At 35.9% G+C, this 26,446-nt stretch overlaps 1 protein-coding gene across 9 annotated transcripts in view; it reads left to right on the plus strand.

The window, feature by feature from the left end:
• Positions 1 to 26,446, plus strand: part of OSBPL8 (oxysterol binding protein like 8) — a 179,952-nt gene that overhangs the window by 61,900 nt on the left and 91,606 nt on the right. For 5 of the 9 annotated variants that reach the window (XM_045829134.1, XM_045829133.1, XM_045829135.1 and 2 more), the window contains one exon: positions 18,261 to 18,398. In XM_045829134.1, coding sequence (XP_045685090.1) covers positions 18,308 to 18,398 — 91 coding nt within the window. In that variant the 5' untranslated portion in view covers positions 18,261 to 18,307. Of the gene's footprint in view, positions 1 to 7,992; positions 8,030 to 18,260; positions 18,399 to 26,446 lie in introns of all 9 variants that reach the window. The other 4 variants (XM_045829129.1, XM_045829130.1, XM_045829132.1 and 1 more) reach the window with 1 other exon arrangement.

Genomic DNA, 26,446 nt, shown 5'->3' on the forward strand with positions numbered 1-26,446 from the left:
CTCTAAAAATAAATAAGTAAAATTTTTTTTAAAAAGCCGATATATAATGGATGTTTTTCAGTCAGTGGAAAAAAACTTTAATGAATACATAGTATTTTATTGTGTGAATGTATTTTTATTTAATACCTCATTTTAAATTGTTTTTTGTTTTGATATTATACATGATATTATGGTATATATCTATAGGCACATCTTTATGACCATTTTGGATGATCAGCCTAATAATATACATTCCTAGAAGTGGAATCAAATGTATGATTACGTCATTTTTTAAAAATATATTTTATTGATTATGCTATTACAGTTGTCTCATTTCCCCCCTTCACTCCCCTCTACCCTGCACACTCTCTCGCACCCACATTCCCACCTTTTAGTTCATGTCCTTGTGTCCCTTCTACATTTCCCATACTATTCTTACCCTCCCCCTATCTATTTTCAACCTATAATCTATGCTACTTAGTCTCTGTACCTTTTCCCCATCTCTCCTCCTCCCACTCCCCTGTTGCTAACCCTCCATGTGATCTCCATTTCTGTGGTTCTGCTCCTGTTTTAGTTGATTGCTTAGTTTGTTTTTGGTTTTGCTTTAGGCGTGGTTGTTAATAATTGTGAGTTTCCTGTCATTTTTTTTAAAGTTTTTATTTATTTATTTTTAGAGAGAGAAGGGAGGGAGATAGAGATAGAGAGAGAGAAACACCAATGTGTGGTTCCTGGGGGTTATGGCCTGCAACCCAGGAATGTACCCTGGCTGGGAATCGAACCTGCGACACTTCTGTTCGCAGCCTGCGCTCAATCCACTGAGCTACGCCAGCCAGGGCCAGTTTCCTGTCATTTTACTATACATGTTTTTTATCTTTTTCTTAGATAAGTCCCTTTAACATTTCATAAAATAAGGGCTTGGTGATGATGAACTCCTTTTACCTGACCTTATCTGAGAAGCACTTTATCTGCCCTTCCATTCTAAATGAAAGCGTTGCTGGATAGAGCAATCTTGGATGTAGGTCCTTGCCTTTCATGACTTGGAATACTTCTTCCCAGCCCCTTCTTGTCTGCAAGGTCTCTTTTGAGAAATCAGCTGACAGTCTGATGGGAACTCCTTTGTAGGTGACTGTCCCCTTATCTCTTGCTGCTTCTAGAATTCTCTCCTTCATTTTAATCTTGGATAATATAATTATGATGTGCCTTGGTGTGTTCCTCCTTGGGTCCAACTTCTTTGGGACTCTGAGCTTCCTGGACTTCCTGGAAGTCTATTTCCTTTGCCAGATTGGGGCAGTTCTCCTTTACTATTTGTTCAAATAAGTTTTCCACTTGTTGCTCTTCCTCTTCCCCTTCTGGTACCCCTATAATTCAGATGCTGGAACATTTAAAGGTGTCTTGGAGGTTCCTAAGCCTCTCCTCATTATTCTGAATTCTTATTTCTTCATTCTTTTCTGTTTGGTTGTTTCTTTCTTCCTTCTGGTCCACTCCATTGATCTGAGTCCCAGTTTTCTTTCCATCACTATTGGTTCCCTGTGCATTTTCCTTCATTTCACTTAGTGTAGCCTTCATTTTTTCATCTAATTTGTGACCAAATTCAACAAATGCTGTGAGCATCCTGATTACCAGGGCTTTGAACTATGCATCTGATAGGTTGGCTATCTCTTGGTCGCTTAAAAGTATTGGCTCTGGGGCTTTGATTTGTACTAACATTTGAGCCATTTTTTTAAAATCTGGTCACACCTGCTATTTAGTGAGGAGCGGAGCCTTGGGTGTTCTCCCGGACAGGGCAACCCAGTTGCTGGGTTGTGACGTTGTATGTGGGGGCGGGGTCCGAGAGGAAACAATGCTGCTTGCTCCTCTCTTCATCAGATTTCAGTTTCTTCCGTCACTTTCCACAACCAAACTGGGCCTTTCTGGTGCTAATTCCCTTGTGGGTGACCGGCTTAAGTACATTCTGGGACACTGTGGTTCTCTCCAACACACTCTCCTGTAAGGCTGGGAGTCTCTCCTTGTGCCTCAACCCCCCACAGGTGTTTTTAATCAGTGTCCTGAGGTTCTGTTTCCTGGCTCTGGGACCCTGGGTTGCTCAGTCTACCTCACTGCCCAATTTCGCCTGGTTTATTTGGGCGCAAATGTGGCCTGGACAGCCAGGCACCTTGTGCTCAGTGCCTGGCTTCACAGTCGCCATCTCACTGGATCTCCCAGTCGCCTGTGTACCCAGGGTCCACCCGCTGTGGTCTTGCGCTTGGGATGCCTTATGTGCCCGGGATGCGTTACGCGTCTGGTGCCACTGCGTTTTGTGCCGTGACCCCTCTCTGCTCTGCTGTTCGACTCCACCCCTCCTACCAGTGTGGATGAATGTGTATATTTTAACTTCTTGGTTGTCCGACTTCCATACAGTTCAATTTTCTGTCAGATCTAGTTGTTATCTTGTTTCTAAATTGTTGCTGACCTTATTTTGGTTGTGCGAGGAGGCACAGTGTGTTTACCTATGCCTCCATCTTGATATTATACATGATATTATGGTACTTATCTATAGGCACATCTTTATGACCATTTTGGATGATCAGCCTAGTATACATTCCTAGAAGTGGAATCAAATGTATGATAGGTCATTTTTAAATAGATGCCTGGCCAGCCAGATCAAATTTTCTACTTAGCAGTAATAAGCTCTGTTTCCCAGAAAAAAATATTTCCTTAAAATCTCTCCTGTAAAACTCAGGGGTAAAATGTGCACATGTATGTTTTGCAGGAGATGCAGGAATATGAAAAGTTCAGTTACGTGTAGAGTGATGGCTCCTGTTGAAAGAACAGAGAGAGCTCAGCTGCATTATACTATATTTTGCTGTGTATAATGCACTCCCATGTATAATGCACACACATGTTTTTGGCCCAAACTTTCAGGAAAAAAACCTTTCATTTTAATATTTTAATTAAATTATTTATTTATTTACGTTTAGAAACAAAACTGTCATCTCCAGGGTATTATTTTGCACGTGGATATCATTACTACTTTCTAGAGTTACATGTTTAACGCATAAGCATAAATAAAAGAATTAAAAACATTTATATAGATACAGAATTAGCACTACCCATGTATAATGAACACCCTTAATTTTCCCTCAAAAGTTTGGGCAAAAAGGTGTACATTATACATGGCAAAATATGGTATATCCCTCACTGAAGTTTCTTACAGTAAGAGCCAAAAATAACACTAAGTAGAACACTCTTGGGGTGCTTTATATAACCTTCCATCTGAATTGTGGCTTCTCTGACAGCTGTGGCAGGATTGCTTCTAGGAATACAACTTGATAAGCTATATTGGGGGAGAGGTGCCACCTGCTTGAATCTTTATTTTCCAGTGGTACTCATAGCAGTGCTTGATAAGTTCTTTGTGCTTTCATTTAAGCTCAAAAGATGACTTAAGTCAAATCAATATGTATGTTAAGGAGGTGCTGTGCTAAAGGCAATGGAATCAAGCTACTACCTAGATCTCATGGGATTATTTCTGCATAATAGTGTGGCCATCTGTCCTAGATTACTCAGGACTGAGAGGTTTCCCAGGACAAAAGGTGTGATTGATTATGAACTTCTACCTATTCCTTTACATTTCTCAAAGATTTCAGTGCTAATTATACATGGCAAATACAGAAGTACATTAAAACAAAATCACATTTTTTTTGCATAATGTTCTTTTCCTGAGATTTGTAGACTAATCAGTAGATAATGGCTATATTTCATACTTTTAATTAAAGTACATTGGTAGTAGTATACTGGCATGTCACTATAATTTTACTATTTTTAAAATAGAGAATTTATATGTTAAAGAAATTACTGAGAATGACTGTGTGGACATTGTCTAAGGGATAATGGTAAATATGATAAATTACTCAAATAGAGAAAATGTGTCTGTCCTATCTTAATGGTCTTTTTCTGAACAAGCTGAGGAAGAGTTCCTGGATTCTTTGAGATTATAGTAATATTGTATTTTTGGCTTGCTAACAAAAAACAAAAAGAATGGCTAGCTTTTTATTTCTTATTTTTAAAATATTTTACAAGATACTTGTGTAGAATGTTTCCACATCAGTAATTTCACATTGTCTTTATTCATGTGTATACAATATGGAACCACAAAAATTAGACCCCGGTCCTAAAAGTGGTAAGAAGTTAGTAGTGTGCAGTTTAGTTATGTGCAAAGGAATTCGTGAGGTAAGTCACTCAGTAAAATTGCTTGGTAATCTTTTATTACTTATATCCTATTTCCCGTTAACATCACTTCAAAGCAACTGTAGGAAGATTTCACTTACATCCCAATTTAATGCTTTTGTATCCACATCCTTCTGAAGATTTCTGAGGAAATGCTTATTTTTTATTGTGTTTCTGCTTTTATTTGGAGTGTTTCAGCTTGGTTCTTAGTTCTGTTGTTTCATCATGTTTTCTAATGCCTGTTCTTTCATTATGTGGCATTTTTTAATGTACTATGATTAAGCCATTGAGGTCATACATCCTAACTCTTACACATATCATAATTTATAATATTTTTTACCAGCCTATACCTTACCCTGTATAGGTCTGTTTATCCAATTGCCTGTTTGACATTTTGACTTAGATATCTAATAGGTATTTCAAACTTTACCTGTTTCAACCTGAGCTGCTTATATTCCTCCATTGTAAACTAGCGCCTCTCGCTGCCTTTTGCATCTCAGATAATGGCAGCTCTGCCCTTCCAGGTGTTCAGACTTCAACACTTGACATCATTTTGATTCCTCTTTCTTTTTTCCCATGCTTGGTCTATTTAGAAATCCTGTTGGCTCTACCTTAAAAATATATTCAGAACTCAACTATTTCTTATCACCCTCACTGCTACCACCTGGGTTCAAGTCTCCTTCATCTCTCCCCTGGTTTATTGCAGTAACCTAACTGATTATACCCTGTTCCTCTAGTCTATTCTCAACATAGCAGCCAGAGCAATCCTGTTAAAACATAATCAGATTATATCGCTTCTATTCTCAGAACCATTCAGTGGCCCCTGTCTCATTCAGAATAAAATCAAAGTCCTGTCTGGGTCCTATAAAATCCTACACACTCTGGCACCCCTTTAGTTCTTTGACTTCATCTGTTACACTCATACTTGCCTTGGATTGCCACCTCTTTAGCCATTTCACTATTCCCCAAACACTCCAAACTGGCTCCCTTACCAATCCTCTATACTTATTCCTCCCTTTGCTTGGAATACTCTTCCTTTTTATGTCCTAAGGTAAGTCACCTCATTTTACACAGTCAACTCTGGAGTGAAGCCTCAGTAGGATACCCTGTCTGTATTTTAACTCCTACTTCCCTAATATTTTATGTCCTCATTTTCTGCTTATTTTTCCTTAGTACTTATCCTATATAATACATAACAAATTTTTACTTGTTTATTCTGTTATTGTTCATCTTCCACACCAAACCATTTTTACCACAAAGGCAGAATTTTTGTCTGTTTTGCTCACTGCTCCTTGGTGCCTAAAATGATACCTATCTATATAGTAGGTATCCAGTAAATATTTGGATGGATGGATTATCTATGATTGGAATACTCTATGTTTATTTTGATTAGTATTTAGTGTCTCAATTTGAAAAAATACTGGATTAATTCAATAGAATCAGATTTATATGCCCAAACATGGTTGGGGATATAAAATTGAAAGTCAGCATAATTTGAAAAAAATATTTAGGAGTTGCCGTATATGCTAGGGATTATTTTCTGGGAATACGCAGGCAAGGGGTACAGCTGCATGGAAGCTAATGCTGTTAATCAACAGTATTTGAGAATTTAACACCTGTACAGTGAAAGTAAATTTAATCTTTAGTCCTACATAGAAGACCAACTCAAAACCTTCAAATATGATCAGCCCTGTGAAATTAAATACTCCCAACCTTGTATAAATGGTTAGAACCATACTTTCCTTTAGGAACTTGCTGGTAAATCTAGGGAAACTAGTAATTATTTATATCAGTACAGGAACATTTTTTTAAAGAAGATGTCTGTGAAACATTTGTAAAATTTGCCACAGTTGTATCTATCAGTTTAACTTCATTCACTTTCCCAATATTATATTAATTATTTATTGGTGTTAATCATCCTAAAATTAAGTGGTATAAAATGACAACCATTTATTATCTTAGTTTCTGTGGGTCAGGGATCTAAGAACAGTTTTGCTAGTTGTCTCTGGCACAAACTCTCTATATAGTAGGAGTCAAGCTACTGGAGAGAGGTGGTCTGCTACAGTCTTTCTGAAAGCTTTGACTGAGTGGATGGAAGGGGAGGGGAAAAGGGTCAAGGCAGGAAATTCACTTCAAAGCTCACTTAGTGGTTGTTGACAGACTTCTCAGTTCCTTTACATAATGAGACTCTCTGTATGGTTACCTCACTATTGGGCAGCTGGTTTTCCCAGGACGATCTATCTAGTAAGAATAAGAGACTGCAAACAAGATGGGAAGTCATAGTCTCTTTATGGTCTAATCTCAGAAGTGAGATGCCTTTACTTCTGCCATATTCTGTTCATTAGAAGTGATTTAAGCAAGTCCAGCCTACACTCAAAGAGGAGACTGTGTACCAGGAAGTGGGGATCTCTAGGCCATTTTAGAGATTGCCTACCATAAATGCTTTAATCTCTTCCCACATACTTGCTAGTTGTACTCACAGGGTAATAAGGACTTGAGCACAATTAGTTCATTGTCACTAAAGCTGTATTTTTTTAAAGTTTATTCTGTGAAATTAAAATTAGCTTATAGAAAAATGTGCATAAATGGGCAACTACAGAATAATGAACAAGTGCCTTTATTTGTTTATTAGCAAAATGCCTTTAAAAGGCATTAAAACACAATTTCAAGTGTTGTGAGATAATCATTACTTCAGGGAACTAACAGGGCCAAGATATTTTCTTGGGAGACAGTAAAAGCCCAAAGCAAACAACTGCTATTTTTCTTCCTTCCTTCCTTCCTTCCTTCCTTCCTTCCTTCCTTCCTTCCTTCCTTCCTTCCTTCCTTCCTTCCTTCTCCTTCTCCTTCTCCTTCTCCTTCTCCTTCTTCTTTTGTTGTAGCCAATTAAGATTCCCTCATCCTCTTTAAATAAAGCCAAGCAATAATGTAATTGGTGGGATTTTTTTTTTTTTGGTACTTTAGTTTTGATTTACTACCATTCTTGGTATTTGAAATGAAGGAGAGCTAAGGATTTTGTCCCTACCAAGGGAGACCAAAACACTTGTCCATAAGTGACATTTAATGTAATGTTGTGTGTTAAAATAGTTACTAGACAACAGGCCAGTGATCTTTTTTTCTGTTTCTTTTAGTTGATTGCAAGTTACTCATCTAAGAAAATTTTGTCTGAGCTAATAAAATAAATCATTCTAATCAGTATTCCTCTTTGTTTTTTGCCATTTGAGAAAATAATTGTTCTACTTTGTTGGTGTCTTTGTAAAAGGTCTTTTGCACAATGCTTGGAATATAATAAGAATTCAGTAAATGTTCCTTTCTTTTTATAGAAAAAATAGACTGAATTTCTGTGTAGTGTTAAATGCTTTCATGGCATGCAGAACTAATATTTAATAGTGCATGGGTGTTGTATATTTTTAAACCATTTAAATTTAAGAATGAATAACTTTTGGCTGTACCTTACATTTCTAAATAATTTTTACTGCTCCTAACCCAAATCTTAAATTATAATTCAAACTAATTTTTGACTTCAGTAATTTTCAAAACAATACTTGGGTGACTTTATCTTTCTCTTTCTACCTTCATTTTACAGAATAGAACAAATATTGGATAATGCCTAAGCCAGGATCTTTTTATGTGTGGAAAAGGAAATTATTTGTGAATTATGATTATTAGGATTGATGTGCATGTGCTTTCTACTTATAAACTAATGCTATTTTCCTTGTCCTTTTGTTTCACTGCTGCTTCAATCCTGATGCATTGTGCTTCTTCCTTGTTTGGATTGTATTTGTTTGCTGCTCAATTACCCTGCATTAAAAGCTTCTTGGTGATAGCAAAGATGTCCTTGCACCATCAAGTAAGTAGCTAAAGTTTGAATAGCATGTTTGGAGACATAATATTTTGATGTATACTTATAAAAAGCATATGGTATTTTTATTTTGATTTTTAAGCATTCTACTTTTTTCCAGGCATTGAAATACAAGGTAAAGAATATAAATGGTCAGTCAGTGTCCATCAGAGATTGATAGTATTTGTATATTTACATCTTGACTATCTAAAGATAAGAGTATTTACTTAATCTATGATCTAGTTAATCATTTAGGACCTTTTCTTCATAGTATTTCTTCCTGCAATCACCACAAAGCATGTCATACTACTTTGAGGCTGAACATCGTGTAAGAAATTTACTGCCACATGAAAATGGGTTTAGTTTGTCAGAATTTTTATATAATAGATAATATGGTTATGAAAATGTTTTAGAACAGTTGCTATTTGTCTCTGATACTGCTTATAATATATATGTATTTTTCCTATAAAGAGAGATGATTAAGGTAATATGCTAAAATTCCTTTTTAACTGTAACATAGTTTTAAAAATATAGTTTATTATATAAACAGCATTATTAGAATAGTAGAGATTTTGAAAGTAAAGTACACAAATACCAAAACATTTTTGTTTTCTTATTCAGCCTTACCTGTAATACTTGGCAGATATTTTCTATGAATTTTTCAGTTACTCTCATTAGTTCATACATTCAAATGTTGGCTCAGGTGAACTGATGGCCACTGCTGAACTTTACAAATAGAATTTTTAATATCAGTTGAATGGTTCTATTTTAGAAACAGGGTTTTATAAGTAGAGGTGTTTAATTTTTACTTGGAATAGAGGAAATTTATTGTGGTTATATGTTTTAAGCCTATATAAATAAAAATATACAGCATATATTAGGGATGAGTTTATATTGTACTCTGCCAATAGGTAAAAATGGACTGTTAGAACTATTTCCTGGAAACAGTATATCTTTTGGAATAAAAAGTAATTTTGTATAGTACTTCATTAGGATCTATACTATTTACCAACATATTTAAATTCTTCAAGTATTTGAGAAAAGGTGTATCATCTGTAAGGGGAGACTTGGGATTTATTTTTTATTATTATTTATTTTAGTTTTTACTTTTTTCTTTTTCTTTTTTTTAATTGTTGTTCAAATACAGTTGTCTCCATTTCTCCCCCTCCCCAGCCACCTCCCCCTTCCATCCTCAATCCTACCTCCCTTTGGCTTTGTCCATGTGTCCTTTATACATGTTCCTTGACAACCCTTCCCTCTTTTCCTCTCTTTATCCCCTCCCACCTCCCCTCTGGGTACTGTCAGTTTGTTCTTAATTTCAGTGTCTCTGGTTATATTTTGCATGCTTGTTTGTTTTGTTGATTAGGTTCCACTTATAGGTGAGATTATATGATATCTGTCTTTCACCATCTGGATTATTTCACTTAGCATAATGCTCTCCAGATCCATCCAAGTTACATAGAGATTATTTAAGGCTTTAAAATAATTACTTAACTTCATTTTATCTTAGGTTTCACTTAGATTAAGGTCATACACCAGACTCTGAGGCTTATAAAATTCTTTCGATTTTATATTGATGAGTTGAATTCAGAAGGTAAAGAATGGTAATTACAGAGTCATAGTCTCCTTAGAAGTTCCAGCTGGTATGTTAATTTTTCCAGTGTGATTAGTTTCTACTGTAGTTAAGATAGTAAAGCAATATGAAAGGCCAAGTAGGTTACTTTCATTACAAAGTACAAACGGGAGAGGGCACTATAATGCTATTTTTAGTAGATGAGGCAGTTGATTATAATGTCAGAAACTACACTGAAATCATGAAGCGATTCATTCATCAAATATTTATTCAGTCATTCAGCAAGTATTTATTGTCACTTTTATGTCAAGGGATACAGATAAAAACAAAGTCACTACTCTTTTTAAATTTATACTTACCTAGTCTTCAATTCTGCAAATGATGGAGAATAGCAAACTGATTTTTATATTATGCAAATCCTTTTTTGTTTGTATAGTTGTTAATGTTTGTGAATGGGGTGAGAGAAAAATAGAAAAAAAGGCTTTCTGGTTTTTTCCTAAAGTATACTCTGTATATTGCTATTTCTACAAACCTCACTTCAAGGTTATCAAAATCTTAACAGTAATATCTCAGCCACTAAGAAGTTAGAAATGGGTGAATGGAACTAAATGTACACTTAGACTATTTCCTTTTGTATATACTAAAGTTACTCAAAACGTAGCTACCTATGTCTTGCTGATGGAATACTTAAGCATACTTTAATTCTATTAGTTGTATTTCTCATAATGTATTTTAAATTAACCTTAAGTATATTGTCTGATACTACAAAAAATGTAGCATAGGTAGATTACAAAGCATAATTATACAGTCAGTAAATTTTGAACTTTTGCCACTTAAGAACTTGAACTTTAAAAATATTTCATGTCCATCTATGTGCTGCTTCTCTCTTCTTTCCCTGTGCCTGCCACCCATAGATGACTGTTTTGTATTTTTTATCATTCTTTGCTTTTTTGTGTTATTTTAAAATTATGTATGTATCATTAAGGTTTGCTTGGTTTTTAATTTTATCAGAATGGTAGCATGGTAACATGTCATCTTTTAGGACTTGCTATTGTAATTAACATCTTTTTCTAAGATTCAACCATGTCATTGAGTATAGCTGTAGATCTCTCCTTTTTTAGTGCTACATGCTATTTTATGATGTATGTATACCACCACATATAAATGTATTCTATTTTCAAATGATGAGTAAAGTTTTAATTTTTGCTACGATGAACAGTATTAATATCAACATTTTAATTTTTGCCTTTTGGTACACGCATATAAGAGTATTTCTAGTTATAAAGCCAAGAGTGGAATTGTTGGACCCATAGAATATGGTGAAATTTAATACGACAGATCTAAATAGTTTTCCAAAGTGCTTGTATCAGTTTATACTCCACCATCAGTGCTTAAAGTGTTTCATGGATCCCATCCTCATCTATATTCAGACTTAGCAATTTTTGTCAATTTTAGTGAGTGGAAAATATTTCTTGTGGTTTTGATTTGTGTTTTTTATTACTAAAAGAGTGAGCATTTTTGTATATTTATTGACAATTTGTATCTTTTCTTCCATGAAATCACCATTCAAGTCTCCCTCCTTTTTTTGTATCATTTTTTTTTTTATTATTGAGGCATAACTGACATACAACATTCTGTTACTTTCAGGTAAATAACATAATGATTTAATTTGCATATATTACAAAATGATCACAGCAAGTCTAATTAACATCCATTACCATACATAGATACAGATATTTTTCTTGTGATGAGAATTTTTAAGATTTACTGTCTTAGCAACTTTCAAATATGCTGTACAGTATTATTAGCTATAGTCTCCATACTGTACATTACATCCACTTGACTGACTTATTTTATAATTGGAAGTTTGTACCTTTGACCCTCTTTTCATCCATTGTGCATCCCCTTCCAGCCTCTTCACCTCAGGCAATCACCAGTCTGTTTTCTGTATCTCTAAGTTCAGTTTTTATTGTTCTTTGTCTCTTTTGATTCTACCTTGTCTTTCTCTGTCTTACTTCACTTAGTGGAATAATGCCCTCAGGGTCCATCCATGTTGTTGCAAATGGCAAGATTTCATTCTTTTTATGGCTGAATAATATTCTATTATATATGTGAACTGCATTTTCTTTATCCATTTATGTATTGATAGATACTTAGGTTGTCTCCATATCTTGGTTACTATAAGTAATGCTGCAGTGAACATTGGGGAGCATATATCTTTTCAACTTAGTATTATTGTTTTCTTCAGATAAATACACAGAAATGGAATTGCTAGATCAGATGGTAGTTCTATTTTTAACTTTTTGAGGAACGTCCATACTGTTTTCCATAGTGGCTGTACCAATTTACATTCCCACCATCAGTGCAAAAGGATTTCGTTTTCTCCACATCCTCACCAACAATTTTTGTCTTGATTTTTTAATAATAGCTATGCTAAGGAGTGTGGGGTGATAACTTAATGGCAGTTTGTAGTTTTGATTTACATTCCTGTGATGATTAGTGATGTTGAGCACCTTTTCTTGTACCTGTTGCACATCTACATGTCTTTTTTGGAAAAATGTCTTTTTTGATACTCTGTCCATTTTTTAATAGGATTTTTTCTTTCCTGTTGAGTTGTATGAGTTCTTTATATATTTTGGCTGTTAGCCCCTTACCAGATATTTGATTTGCAAATATTTCCTCCCATTCAGTCGGTTGCCTTCTCATTTTGTTGATGGTTTTTCTTCATTGTACAAAGCTTTTTAGTTTGATATGGTCCCAGTAGTTTATTTTTGCTTTTGGAGTCAGATCCAAAAAATGATTGCAGAGTCTGATGTCAAGGAGCTTACTGTCTATGCTTTTTTCTAGGAGTTTTATGACTTCAATATTACATTCAAATCTTCAATTCATTTTGAGTTAATTTTAGTGTATGGTGTAAGATAGTGGTCTAGCTTCATTCTTTTGCATATGACTGTATACTTTTCCCAACAGCATTTATTGAAGAAGCTGTTCTTTTCCCAGACAGCTGATATTATTGATTGCTTTGTCATAAGTTTATTACCAATATAGGCATGCGTTTATTTCTGGGCTCTTGATCCTGTTCCACTGATCTTTGTCTTTTTTATGTCAGTACTGTCAATACCTACCCATATTGTTTGTATTACTAGAGTTTTATAATATAGTTTGAAAACAGGGAGCTTAAAGCCTTCAGCTTAGTTCTTAAGATGTTTTGGCTATGCAGGGTCTTATGTGATTCTATACAAATTTTAGGATTGTTTGCTCTATTTTTGTGAAAAATGCCATTAGAATTTTGATAAGGATTGCATTGAATCCATAGATTGCTTTAGGTAGTATGGACATTTTCAAAAATATTAATTCTTCTCTTCTATCAGCCATAGAATATCTTTTTATCTATTTGTATCTTCTTCAGTTTCTTTCATCAGTGTCATAACAGTTTTCAGTGTAAAGTAGCTCCTTTTCCATGGGGGATACATTCTGACTCCCATGGCTGAAAATGTGGATAGTATCAAACTGTGTATGTACTATGTTTTTTCCCATATATACATACATACATACATACATACATACATACATACTTATGATAAAGTTTAATTTATAAATTAGGCACAATAAGAGATTAACAAGAACTAATAATAAAATAAAACAACTATAATATATACTGTAATAAAATTTATATGAATGTGGTCTTTCAAAATAACATTGTTTTGTACATACGGCATGGATATACAGGAAAAAGGCATGATTCATGTCTCAGGTGGGATGAAGCCGGATGGCACAAGTTTTTATCACACTGCTCAGAATAACACACAACTTAAAAGTTATGAATTATTTACTTATAGAATGATGAAGATTTCTAGACTCTAGAAACCATGGATGAGAGGGAATTATTGTTTAAGTCTTTCACCTCCTTGGTTAAATTTATTTCTTGGTATTTTGTTCTTTTTGATGCACCCCCACACCCCATTTTTATATTGCAGTGTTAGTCTTTTTCTGATTGATTTATGAGTATTTTTAAAAACATTCTGGATACTAACCTTTGGTTAAGTACATGTTGCAAATATCTTCTGTTTTTTCAATTTCTTTATGGTATCTTTTGTTACATTCTTAATTTTTTAAAAATGTAGTGGAATTTATCAATTCTTTCTTTTATGGTTATTTTATTTTTTTAAAGAATCATTACTTACTCCATGTCTATAAAGATATTCTCTTATATTTTCTTCTAAAAGCTTTTGTGTTTTGCTTTTTACATTTATGTCTTTGATTTCATAATTGTTCTTTGTGGTTTAAGGATGGGGACTTATTCATCCAATATGAATAACCAATTTTTCCAGTATCAGTAGTTGAATAGTCTTTTCTTTCCCTACCTTTATTGTATATCTGTGCTCCACATAATCTTGGGTTTGTTTCTGAGAGCTCTCTATTATGTTCTTTAGGTCAGTTTGTCTTTGCACATCAGCACCATACATTTTTAATTTTCAATAACATCATTTAGGAGTTCAATGGGCCTTAATTTAGTAACTGAAGGAGCCACCATATACTTCTTGGTAGTGAAATTTTATGAACATATAAAATATTTGAGACTTCTGGCCAAGATGGAGGAATAGGTACATACACTTTGCTTCCTTGCACAACTAGGAGGACAACAACAAATTTAAAAACAAAAAATAACCATAACTGCCAGAAAATCAAACTGTATAGAAGTCCGATAGCCAAGGAGTTAAAGAAACATTCATCCAGACCAGTAAGAGGGGCAGAGATGGGCAGCTTGGGTGGAAGGGACTTGGGGCAAGGCGCAGCTGGAGGTCCTGGGTGGGCAAGGCAGTGGCTGGTGGAACCGGTGGTCCCACATTTGCATGAGGATAAATGGGGAGGAACAACTGGGGAGAAAGACAGATGTGTAACCCAGGGTTACAGTGTGGGGAAATAAAGCCTCAAAACCTCTGAAAAAACCTGTGGGGGGTTGAGGCAGCAGGAGAAACTCCAGACCTCATGGAAGAGTTCGTTGGAGAGACCCATAGGGTCCTAGAATGTATTCAAACCCCCCATTAGGGGACAGCGCCAGATGGGCCCAATTTGCTTGTGGGTATTGGAGAAAGTGACTAAAAGTCCACCAAGAGCTAAGCAAATGGCATTGTTCCTTCTGGAACCCTTTCCCCTATACAGCGCCATAATGCAGCAAAGTATTATGCCCTGCCCTGGCAAATACTTAAGGCTCCACCTCTTACTATATAACAGGTACACTGAGACAAAAAAGTACAGCCCAAATGAAAGAACAGATCAAAGCTCCAGAAAGAATACAACTAAGCAATGAAGAGCTATCCAACCTATCAGATGCAGAGTTCAAAATTCTGGTAATTGGGATGCCCACAAAAATGGTTGAGTATGGTCGCAAAATAGAGGGAAAAAGTAAAGACTATGAAAACTGAAATAAAGGAAAATGTACAGGGAACCAACAGTAACGGGAAGGAAACCAGGACTCAAACCAACAGTTTGGAGCAGAAGGAAGAAATAAACACTTAACCAGAACAGAATGAAGAAACAAGAATTCAGAAAAACGAGGAGAGGCTTAGGCATCTCCAGGACAACTTTAAACGTTCCAACATCTGAATCATAGGGATGCCAGAAGGAGAAAAGGAAGAGCAAGAAATTGAAAACTTATTTGAAAACATAAGGAAGGAGAACTTCCATAATTTGGCAAAGGAAATAGACTTCCAGGAAGACCAGAGAGTCCCAGAGAAGTTGGACCCAAGGCAGCCTACATCAAGGCACATAATTACATTAACCAAGATGAAAGATAAGGAGAGAATTCTAGAAGCAGCAAGAGATAAGGGAACAGTAACCTACAAAGGAGTTCCTACTAGACTCTCAGCTGATTTCTCAAGAGAGAACTTGCAGGCAAGAAGGAGCTGGAAAGAAGTATTCCAAGTTCTGGAAGGCAAGGACCTACATCCAAGATTACTCTATCCAGCAAAGCTTTCATTTAGAATGGAAGGGCAGATAAAGCGCTTCTCAGATAAGGTCAGGTAAAAGGAGTTTATCATCACCAAGCCCTTATTTTATGAAATGTTAAAGGGACTTATCTAAGAAAAAGAAGAAAATCAGAAATACAAACAGTAAAATGACAACAAACTTTACAACTATCAACAACCGAACCTAAAAAAACAAAAATGAACTAAGCAAACAACTAGAACAGGAACAAATTCACAGAAATAGAGATTATATGGAGGGTTATCAGTGGGGAGGGCGAGGGGGAAATGGGGGGGGAAGGTACAGGGAATAAGAAGCATAAATGGTAGGTACAAAATAGGGGGAGTTTAAGAATAGTATAGGAAGTAGAGAAGCCAAAGAACTTACATGTATGACCAGTGGACATGAACTAAGGTGGGGGAATGCTGGTGGGAGGTGGGGTACAGGGCAGAGGGGAATAGAGAGGAGAAAGAAATGGGATAACTATAATAGCATAATCAATAAAATATATTAAAATATATTTATATAAGTTTTATATACACACACACACACATTCACTTTCAGTGAGCCAGGACCCTACCAGGACTTCAGGGCTTACGGGAAAATAAGGCAGACAAAATTTCTTTCTCTTAGGGAATCTATGGATTAATGAAGGCAGATAATAAACAAATAAATGACATGATTTCAGATAGTGATAGTAGCTATATTAAAAATCATGTAAAGTGATAGAGTATAACTGTGGTGGAGTGCATACTAATGAAAAAAAAAACAAAGTAATTGATAAATTATACTATATTAAAATAGGAACCTATTTATAAAAAGGCACCATGAAGGGCTTTTGTGAAGAGATGACATTTGAACACAACAAAAAATGATGAGAGGAGTTAATGATGAGATTTGGGGCAGGAATATTTCAGGTAGAGGGATCAAGAAGTATAAAGACCCAGAGACTAGGGCAAGGTGATATGTTTTGAGGAATACCAAGAAGGCCATTATGACTGGAGCCAAGGGAGGAAAGAGGAGAATGGTAGAGAATGAGGTTGGGAAGATAAGCAGTGGGGCAGACAATGTTGAATCCTTAGACCATGAAATTCATTGCAGGTTAATGAACAGCCACTGATGGTATTTCTGAATGATGCAAATCTGATTTATGATTTACAAAGATTGCTTGGGTTTTGCGTAGAGAATGAACTCTGTGCAAGCAAGAAGCAAACTTTAAGTCTGGAGACAAGGTAGAAATCTGCTGTGATCCAGTGGAAAGGTGATAGTGGCTTGGAACAGGTAGTAATTGTAAAAGTGGGGATACACAGAAAGACTCCAGGTAAATTTTGAAGGTGAAATATGAATATCTCAGAGATAAGTGTGATGTGAAGTGAGAGAAAGAGAAAAACTGAGTAATACACTAAGCAGTTTGTTTTGTTTTGTTTTGTTTTTTGCCTGAGAAAGTGGGGGAGAGAAATAGTGAGTCCATTAACTGAGTAGGAGAGAGGCAGGTTTGGAAGATAAGCAGAATCAAAAATTATGTTCTGGATAAATTTGAGTTGCCTGTTAAGGAACAGAGGCAATTTTAAGGCAGGCAATTGGATATATGAGTGTGAGTTCAGGAGGAGATATAAATTTAGGAGTCAACAAGTAAGTAGTTTTTTTTTTTTTTAAAGACAATGTAAAAATAAATTTTTTATGTCCTGGATGATAAATGAAAGTCTTTGAATTTTTGCTTTGAAATTTAAGGAGTTAAAATATAATTTTGAAAACTTAGCACAATAGGAAACATATTAATGCAATTTGGTTAAAACATACCATGATAAAAATGTGAATGTGAAGTTCTGGTTAAGATAAAAATTAATATAGAGTGAAGCCAGACTAATTCTTGCTGAAATAAAAAGTAAAGCTTTATAGGCTGAAAGCACAGAAACATAAGATGTGGAAAGATCCTAGGACATTGTGTTGTTGCTTACAATTATTTGCCCTATTCCTCCTCTGAGTATTTTTCTCTTTTCTGTTCTCTCTGGAATGGGACATTGCTTTCTCCTATTAGTAACTTAGCTAAGTAGGTGAATAGCAGCCTGAAACACTAAATTGGTTATTGAGGAGCAACCTTTTCCGAGCCAGATTTTGGAAGCAAATTGTCCTGAGTTAGAATCTTACCTCTTTTACTTAGTGTTAGGCAAGGCAATCTCTGAACCTGAACTTTCCCACTTTCCCATCTTTAAAATAGGAATTATAGCTACTGTCCATGAAAATTAGAAATTCCAGTGAATCTAAAATATTATTTTATACTGCTACTAATTGGTATTTGTTTTGACTACTTACGAGGTTTAGTATCCTTTCATGTTTATTGACCATTTATATTTCCTCTGCAAAATGGCTATCTTGCTTATTGTTCTGCTGGTAAATATAAAGAGTTAGTACATGTATTAATAGCTCAGTAAACCTTGGAGCTCTTTTTCTTATCAGTTGAATATATATTTTCATTTTTATAATGTCCAAAATGTGTAGAATTTACTCATACATACCTATCAATTTCTTTGGGATTGATAACAAATGAAAAGAAAACAAAACAATTATGCAAGTATGAGTTGGTAAAAATAATGTAACCATTCTGGCAGGTCCAGTCATAGTTTTTATTCCATGTTATTAAGTATGCACTTATGTAAATCTAGCACTGAAGTCTAAATTTTTTTCCCTTTTTTTCTTGAGCTGTGATAACAAACAGTGAAGAATCTCAACTTCTGACACCAGGAAAGATGAGTCATCGCCAAGGGAAAGAAGCTTATCCAACACCCACCAAAGATTTGTATCAGCCATCTTTTAGTCCAGCAAGTCCTCATAGCCAGGGTAAGAGTTGTAGTTTTAATGTTTTTTTTGTCGGTGGCCTTTTTTTAAGGGAAGAATGACATTGTGGGTCGATCATAACTTTTTTGTTTTGAACCTTTGACTTTATAGTGTTCTTTGTTTGTTTTGGTCATCCATGCTACTCTTGAAATGAGTACATTTTTCTTTAGAGTTCCTTAATTTCTCTTTTATTTTCCAGCATACTTTGTTAGTTATACCATTCGTCAAATTATTGATTCTCAAACTTTGTGGTCTCAGTACACTTTTATACTGGTAAAAATTATTGCAGACTCCAAAGAGATTTGTTTATGTGGGTTAACTTACTGATATTTACTGTATTGTAAATTAAAACTAGGATTTTTTTTGTTTACTATTCATTTAATATTATAGTAAGAAACACAACCATGTGACTATGAATACCATATTTTTATGAAAAAATTACTCTGTGAGGATGGTATTCTTTTAAGTTCCTCAGCCTTGACACTATCAATATCTCGGGCTGGATGATCTATTGTATGAACAGTCTTGTGCATTGTAGGATGTCTTGCAGCATCAACTGGCCTCTACCCACTAGATATCAACAGCACTTTCCCTAGTTGTGACAATCAGAAGTATGTCTAGACATTGCCAAATGTCCTTTGAGGGACAAAAATCATCTCTAGTTGAGAACTACTACTTTACAATTTGAGAAACTCCTTTTGATTTATAGATTTTAAAAAAAGACACCTGAATTTTTATATCTGTTTCTGCAGTCAGTCTGTTGTGATGTGATGATTTGATATGACAGTTTGGCCTCACGCTTGTGTCATTGGCAATAATAGCTTTTATACATAATTGTGGCTAATTCTTCTTTGATACTCACCAAAATTGACAAGTGGGACTTTCTTAAATGTTCATTACAATATGGAATATGAAACCATATCAGTAAGTGTTTTGGACTTTTGAATTAAAATTCATTGATTTATGTTGAACTTTGAGTGGCTCTTTAAGCATACATGATTTTGCAATATTATGCATTAGTCATGTGGAAAATAATTGCTGACTAAATTATGCAGATCTACCAAGTGTTGACGCAATTTAAAATATACTGTAAGGGGGTGCTTTATACATACTTCTCGTTTTTCACATAGAATATTAAAACCACCTGAACTCAAGGTTTATAGTTAACATTTTTACTCTTTCATGAAAAACATTCGTAAGTGAAACTGGCCAATTTCTGCAAATTCATGGCAGTGAAGAAATGAGTGCCCACTACTATAGTTTGGTGCCTCTGCCTTGATTTGTGCTAAGGTGCTAGCAGTTTTACCCAGCATTGCTTTTGCAGTATTTATATCTTCTTGATGGATTCTTCCCTTGAGTATTATGAAGTGACCTTCTGGGTCTCTCTTTATGGATCTTTTTTTGGAAGTCTATTTTGTCTGATATGAGTATTGCTACCCCGGCTTTTTTTTCCTGTCCATTTGCTTGGAAGATTTGTTTCCAGCCCTTCACTTTCAGCCTGTGTAGGTCTTTTATCCTGAGGTGGGTCTCTTGTAGACAGCAGATATGTGGGTCATTTTTTTCTTATCCAATCAGCTATTCTATGTCTTTTGATTGGAGCATTTAATCCATTTACATTTAAGGTTATTATTGATAGGTACTTATTCATTGTCTTTTATGTACGTGTGTTCCTCTCTCTCTCTCTCTCTCTCTCTCTCTCTCTCTTTCTTCTCTCCTCCTTAAAGCAGTCCTTTTAGAATTTCTTGCAGAGCTGGTTTGGTCAAGGTGTATTCTTTTAGACTTCTTTTGTCTGGGAAGCTTCTTATTTGGCCTTCTATCTTGATCGAGAGCCTTGCTGGATAAAGTAGCCTCGGTTGCAGACCTCTGGTTCTCATTACCTGGAGTATTTCTTGCCATTCTCTTCTGGCTTGAAGTGTTTCCATTGAGAAGTCAGCTGTTAGCCTTATTGGGGCTCCCTTGTATGTTACTTCCTTTTTCTTCCTTGCTGCCTTCAAGATTCTCTCTTTGTCTTGAAATTTTGTCATTTTAATTATGATGTGCCTTGGGGTGGGTCTCTTTGGGTTCCTCTTGATTGGAACTCTCTGTGTTTCCTGGATTTGTGTGACTTTTTCTCTCATCAAATTAGGGAAGTTCTCCTTCATTACTTGTTCAACTAGGTTTTTGATCCCTTGCTCTTCTTCTTCTCCTTCTGGTATCTCTATTATACGGATATTATTATGTTTCATATTGTCTTGCATTTCTCTTAATCCCTCTTCATTCTTTCTGAGCCTCTTTTCCTTTTCTTGCTCTTTCTGGATGCTGTTTTTTACTTTGTCCTCCAGCTCGCTAATCCGATCTTCTGCTTCATCAATCCTCCTTTTCATTCCTTCCACTGTGTTCTTCAGTTCAGAAATTGTATTCTTCATTTCCTCTTGACCTTTGTTGAGAGTTTCTATTTCCTTTCTCATGTTTATATAGTTTGCAGTGAGATTGATGTAGTTTCCCTCTAATTTCTGAAAGCTCATTGTGAGTTCATTGAACTTCCTGGTAATCATTGTTTTGAACTCACTATCTGATAGTTGAGTTGCCTCTATTTCATTTAGCATTTTTCCTGAGGCTTCTTCGTTTCCCTTCAGTTGGGGGTTGTTTCTTTGTTTTCTCATTGTTTGTGGGTTTCTTCTTTTTTTCTTCTTGTTTGTTAATTTGAACTGTTCTGATTCCCTGTAATTATGGTGTGAACTTCTGTGGTAGAATATTTGTGTGTTTCAGTGGTGCAATCTCCTTTGTGTATCCTGGTGTTCACAGCTTCCCCCTACTCTTTTTTGGGATCAGTTGGAGGAGTAAGGCAAAATGGTTTAAAACAGCAAGACAGTATACTATGATATTTACTTTAGCAGCCAGTAGAGAAGAGATGGTTTATCCTTTGGCTCCTTATAGTGTTAACCGTGATCCTCCACCCCACTATCCACATTTTAGAAAGGATGGAAAGAAGGTAAAACTCTTATTGGGGCCGAGAGGATTGTTAGTTGGATCTAGAAAGCTGTGAGGTTGTGGGAGGTCAGCTTTTAAGGTAGGGTTGGACTAAAGATTAGTATATAGGAGTAGTGAGTTCAAGAATAGAGACAACCCCCACAATAGTATAGTTCAGAAAATTGCAAAGTGGGCTGAGATCAGGTAGGGGCATTGAGAAGCATTTACAATTGTATAGACTAGGTCTTACTAGCAGTAATAGTAAAGTGACAGTCTTGTGGCAGAATCAATGAGGTTTAGATAACAAGAATAAAGAGTATAGAACCTTGAGAGGTGTATTAATGGAACACAGATGAAGGATAGTAACTTATCAACACCTTGTGACTGAGATACCAGGGGGAACCTATCAAATGACAGTATAACCAGCCAAGCAAAGAAGATTATACAGAGAAAAAAGAATACCAAAATATTATTAAAATAAAAAATGTCGGAAAAGTGAGAAAAAGATAATACAAATTTACAGTAACTTGCAAGATTAAAAAAAAAGAAAGAAAAGCAGAAGATGTAGTGCAGGAGAGATAAATTTGGAGTGGAAAGAATAATATTAGGTTGAATGGAAGAGAAACATAAGGGATTGCGAGATAAAAATAAGAATTGAAAAAAAAGTCACATAAAACACAAGATAAAATCAATCAACCAACAACAGCCAGAGAAACCAAACAAAACCAAAAAACCCCCAAACAAACAAACAGAAAAACACCTCTTGTTGGTTTCTAACTGGCCAGACCAGTTTTTCTGATCTTGCTGGCTTCAGCTGGCTGAGGGGCCTTTGAAATGCTTCTTTCTTTCCCAGCCAGATCTCAGTAAGTCTGTCAGGTACCCTGGGCACTCCTGAACACACTGGCGCGTGAGAGTCAGTCTTCCTGACGACGGTGCGGGAGCCCAGCAGTTTCCAGCTCCGTGTTCCCCGCCGAACCGCACTCCAACCAGGTGTTGGCACCTTTTCCGGCTCCCCCAGTCAGGCTGGCTGGAAATCTCTGAGCCACCACTGCAGTTACGCACCCAGCACCAAGTCCCTCCCGGGATCCCAGCGCGAGATTCCGGCCTCCCTATGGGGCCGAGCCAAGCGCGGCAGGCTCGTACTCTCCACCAACCTGCACTTCGACCGGGCTAGAGAAGCCCCTGGTCCTGTCGGCTAGAGGCTCTCACTTCTCCTCTGTCTCTGGGAGGCTGTTCATATTCCCTGGGTGATTTTTTTCTCAGTCCAACTGGCCAATCTGTTCCTTCTAGCAACCCGTTCGCCCCTGGAGTTGCTCACCCCCGTATTTGGGGGAGGGAGGGAGCAGTGGCTTCCCTCTCCTGGGAGCCCTGGGGCAGAGCCCGGAGCACCAGGCGGTCCTGGGGTCTGCGCACCCCCAGACCCCGCGCTGATCCCTGGGCCCCTTTTGTCCTGTATCAGACTGCTTACCGTCTGGTTTTCCAGTGAGTGCAATAATTTCTGATGTCCTGCTTTCAAAAGTGATTTGGCAACCCAGCCCACTTGCTCTACCTCTCCACCGATCCCCGAGTTTCCCCCTCTTCACAGAAGCCGAGAAAAACGCTGCCTAGAGTAAAGCCTCCCTCTTCCCTCTGAGAATGTTCATCCCAGCATTGCTTTTGTACCATCAGTGGGAATGTTAATGCAATGAAAAACTATTATGAAATAGTTTTAACCTTCTAGACCCTCTAAAAAAGTATTGGGGAGTCCTGGGGATCATGGATCTCACTTCTTTATTCTTCATTGATAAGGTTTATATATTGGATTCTACTCCTTAGCTAAAGTTTATTTAGTCAAATTCTTTGAACTCGTCTGTGGTACTACTAATAGTTGTGGGGAAAAGACTTCTGCTTTCAAAACCGAGAATATCATTGTGAGAGAAGAAACATTGATTGGTTGCCTACCATGTGAACTCAGATCAGGAATTGTGTGTGCCCAGACTGGGAATTAAACCTGCAACCTAGGTATATGCTCTGACCAGGAATCAAACCCGCAACCTTTTGGTTATGGGATAACGCTCCAACCAACTGAGCCACACCAGCCAGGGCTAGATGGAAACATTTTTATATATAGCATTGTTAGAACTGGGAAAACTGTGCCAGAAGATAACAATGCTATGTTAACATTTATTGCTTAATTCTTAAATATATGTTTGGAAAGCTGGGATTTTTGTTGCCAAAATGTTTTTTGAAGCCTGAAAATACATATATGGTACACTGATACAAATAAGTTTTATTAAGACAAAATTCTGAAAGGATACGTCTTACCTGGTTTTTTCATTCTGTGCACCAGAATTTTTGCTGTTTTAGATTTGGTTTATCTGATCATTTAACTGTGCACTAGAATATTTAGGGGAATCCTTTAACTTGAAACTTAAGGAACAAAAGGGTTAATTACTAGTTATTTGCCCTCATTTTGTATTTATCAAGAACACTTTCAGGCAAAGAGAGAATTTGAGAAACTAATACAATGAACACTAATATACCCACCAAGTAGATTGGAGCAATTAGCTTTGTTGTGTTTGTTTCATTTATTTAGGGGTGGAACTAAAATATTTAGAGTAAATTATAGACCTCATGATGTGTGCTTCAGAATACTTAATGCATCACTAAAGATCAGAACATTTTTATATAACCACAAAACCTTTGTTACATCTAACAAAATTAATAATTACTTAACATAACATAACACCTACTCCATATTCAAATGCCTCAGGTTGTCACCAAGTCTTTTTCAGCAGGCTTGTTCAGGCCGGATCCAAGTAAGATTCAGAAAATGTGCAAATGTTATTTGGTTTAAATTGATACTATCTTGCTACATATTTATCAAAAATACAGAAAACTTGCCTCTACATGCATCAAATAAGGAAAGGAAAATTGTACCAGTAAACTGTATAGCTGAAATTCTTTCACCACTCTTGATAAGAGTTAAAACCTCTCAGACTTTGGAAACAAATGGGGGGAAATCTCAACAGAAAAGAGCTAAGAAACTAGTATATGTGACATTTGATAATCTGCTAATGTTTAATATATATTAAACTATATTTGAGATATATATTAAACTTTATCATTTATCATTATCTTTTGATTTTTTATCTTCTAAGAAAAAGATGATCAAAGCTATGAACAGTAAAATGACACCAAACCTACAACTATCAACAACTGAACCTAAAAAAACAAAGGCAAAAACTAAGCAAACAACTAGAACAGGAACAAAATCACAGAAATGCAGATCACATGGATGGTTATCAGCAGGGAGGGGGAGGGGGAAGGATGGGGGGAAGGTGCGGGGAATAAGCATAAATGGTAGGTACAAAATAGGGAAGTTTAAGAATAGAATAGGAAATGGAGAAGCCAAAGATCTGATATGTATGATTCATGGACATGAACTAAGGCAGGGTGGATGTTTGTGGGAGGGTGGGTGCAGGGCAGAGGGGAATAAAGAGGAGAAAAAAGTGGGACAACTATAATAGCATGATCAATAAAATATATTAAAATATACATTAATAAACTACTGCTCTGTATTAGAGTTCTCCTGTTTAGGCTTCAGTATCTTTGAAAAGTGAAATTGGCTGGTTGAATATATTTTTTAAGTAGATTTTTTAAATATTAAAAGCAGAGAGAATAATGTTATGAACCCCTGTATAAACTTCACCAGTCTTCAGTAACTATCAGTGCATGGCCAATTTTATTTCATTTATTCCTTCCCACTCATACACCTAACTGGGTTGCTTTGAAGAAAATCCTAACTATTATTCCATTTCTGAATTCTTCAATAAACATGTTTTTGTGGGTATAAACAATAAATATGTAAGTAGAAATACATACTTTTTTAGTAAATAAATTATATTTTGGTGGTGCCCCTTTGTGTGTGTGTGTGTGTGTGTGTGTGTGTGTGTAAGAGAGAGAGAGAGAGACATGTTTATGGGGGTAAAGTATCCTTTAGTGTTCTTAATGTTCATCTTACTGCTTTGTTAAAAACTAATAAGACCTAGCAAGGATAAGACAGACTCCTCTCCTCTTTGTAAAGGTACTTAAAACAATGCTAAATTATTCTTTCTCACTTGTCAATAAATGCTTTCAAAGTATTTCAGTTTCTATAGAAGCATTGGAAAAGCTGAAGAGTAAACACAGATATTGCAGCTTTTCAGAAGAGAAATTTTGAAAAAATATTCTGATTTTTTTAACTTGCCAAACGTTATTGTGTATTCTCTTATATTATTTAACAGGTACTTTCATAGCTCTATGAAGCAACTGCCCAAATTCAAAGAATTTCGAAACAGAAAACAGCAGTGTCTAGAAATAACTTCAGAAATCTGACATATTTTTGAGGGTTGAGAAAACTCAGTAGAAAATTAACATGAACTCTAATTTCTACTAAAGAAAAACAACCTATAGGTATAAAACAAACCACAGCACTTTTTATTGTTCATGCTTGTAACTAAAAACTTCATTTAGATGCTTACATTTATGTCATTCCCATTCTCGAGAAGTCAACTGCACTGCCTAGGGCAGTGGCTCCTAACTCTGGCTGTTTCTGAGAATCACCTGGGAACTTTGCTTAGATACAGATTCTACTGCAACCTTTTCAAATCTCTAGGGTGAGACTGTGTGTGTATAATGCTCTCCATGTACTTCTGATGCAGTAACATTTGGACAAGCAAGTAGAAACTGGCTGCCGAGAGCATAAATTGTAGACTGCATAATAAAGGTTGTCAGTGCTCTTAATATGCCTGCTGTTACTATATCTTTCTATTTTTGCTTTGTGTTTCCTCACATAATGAACCCAGATAAATGACTTTCTTCACTGTTCCCCAGTGAGACTATGCTTTTATTTATTCTGGTTCTCCACTGTGGAATATCCTCCCCCTTCACTTTGCTCATCTAATAATTCTCAAATCCCAGGGTGTTGTTAGTGAAAAATGGCCTCAGAGTAAAGATTAGATCAGTAGTGTTTCTGTAAAATTTTTTGTTGAGACCTCAGAAAGATTTAAGACAACTCCTTTTAGAGCTTTTCCACTAGAGTCTTAAAGGTATACCTTTTTAGAATGTCTCAGCTAGTCAAA

The sequence above is a fragment of the Phyllostomus hastatus genome, unplaced genomic scaffold (genome assembly GCF_019186645.2).
Source record: "Phyllostomus hastatus isolate PE091 unplaced genomic scaffold, TTU_PhHast_1.1 phas_scaffold_93, whole genome shotgun sequence".
Taxonomy (NCBI): Eukaryota; Metazoa; Chordata; class Mammalia; order Chiroptera; family Phyllostomidae; genus Phyllostomus; species Phyllostomus hastatus.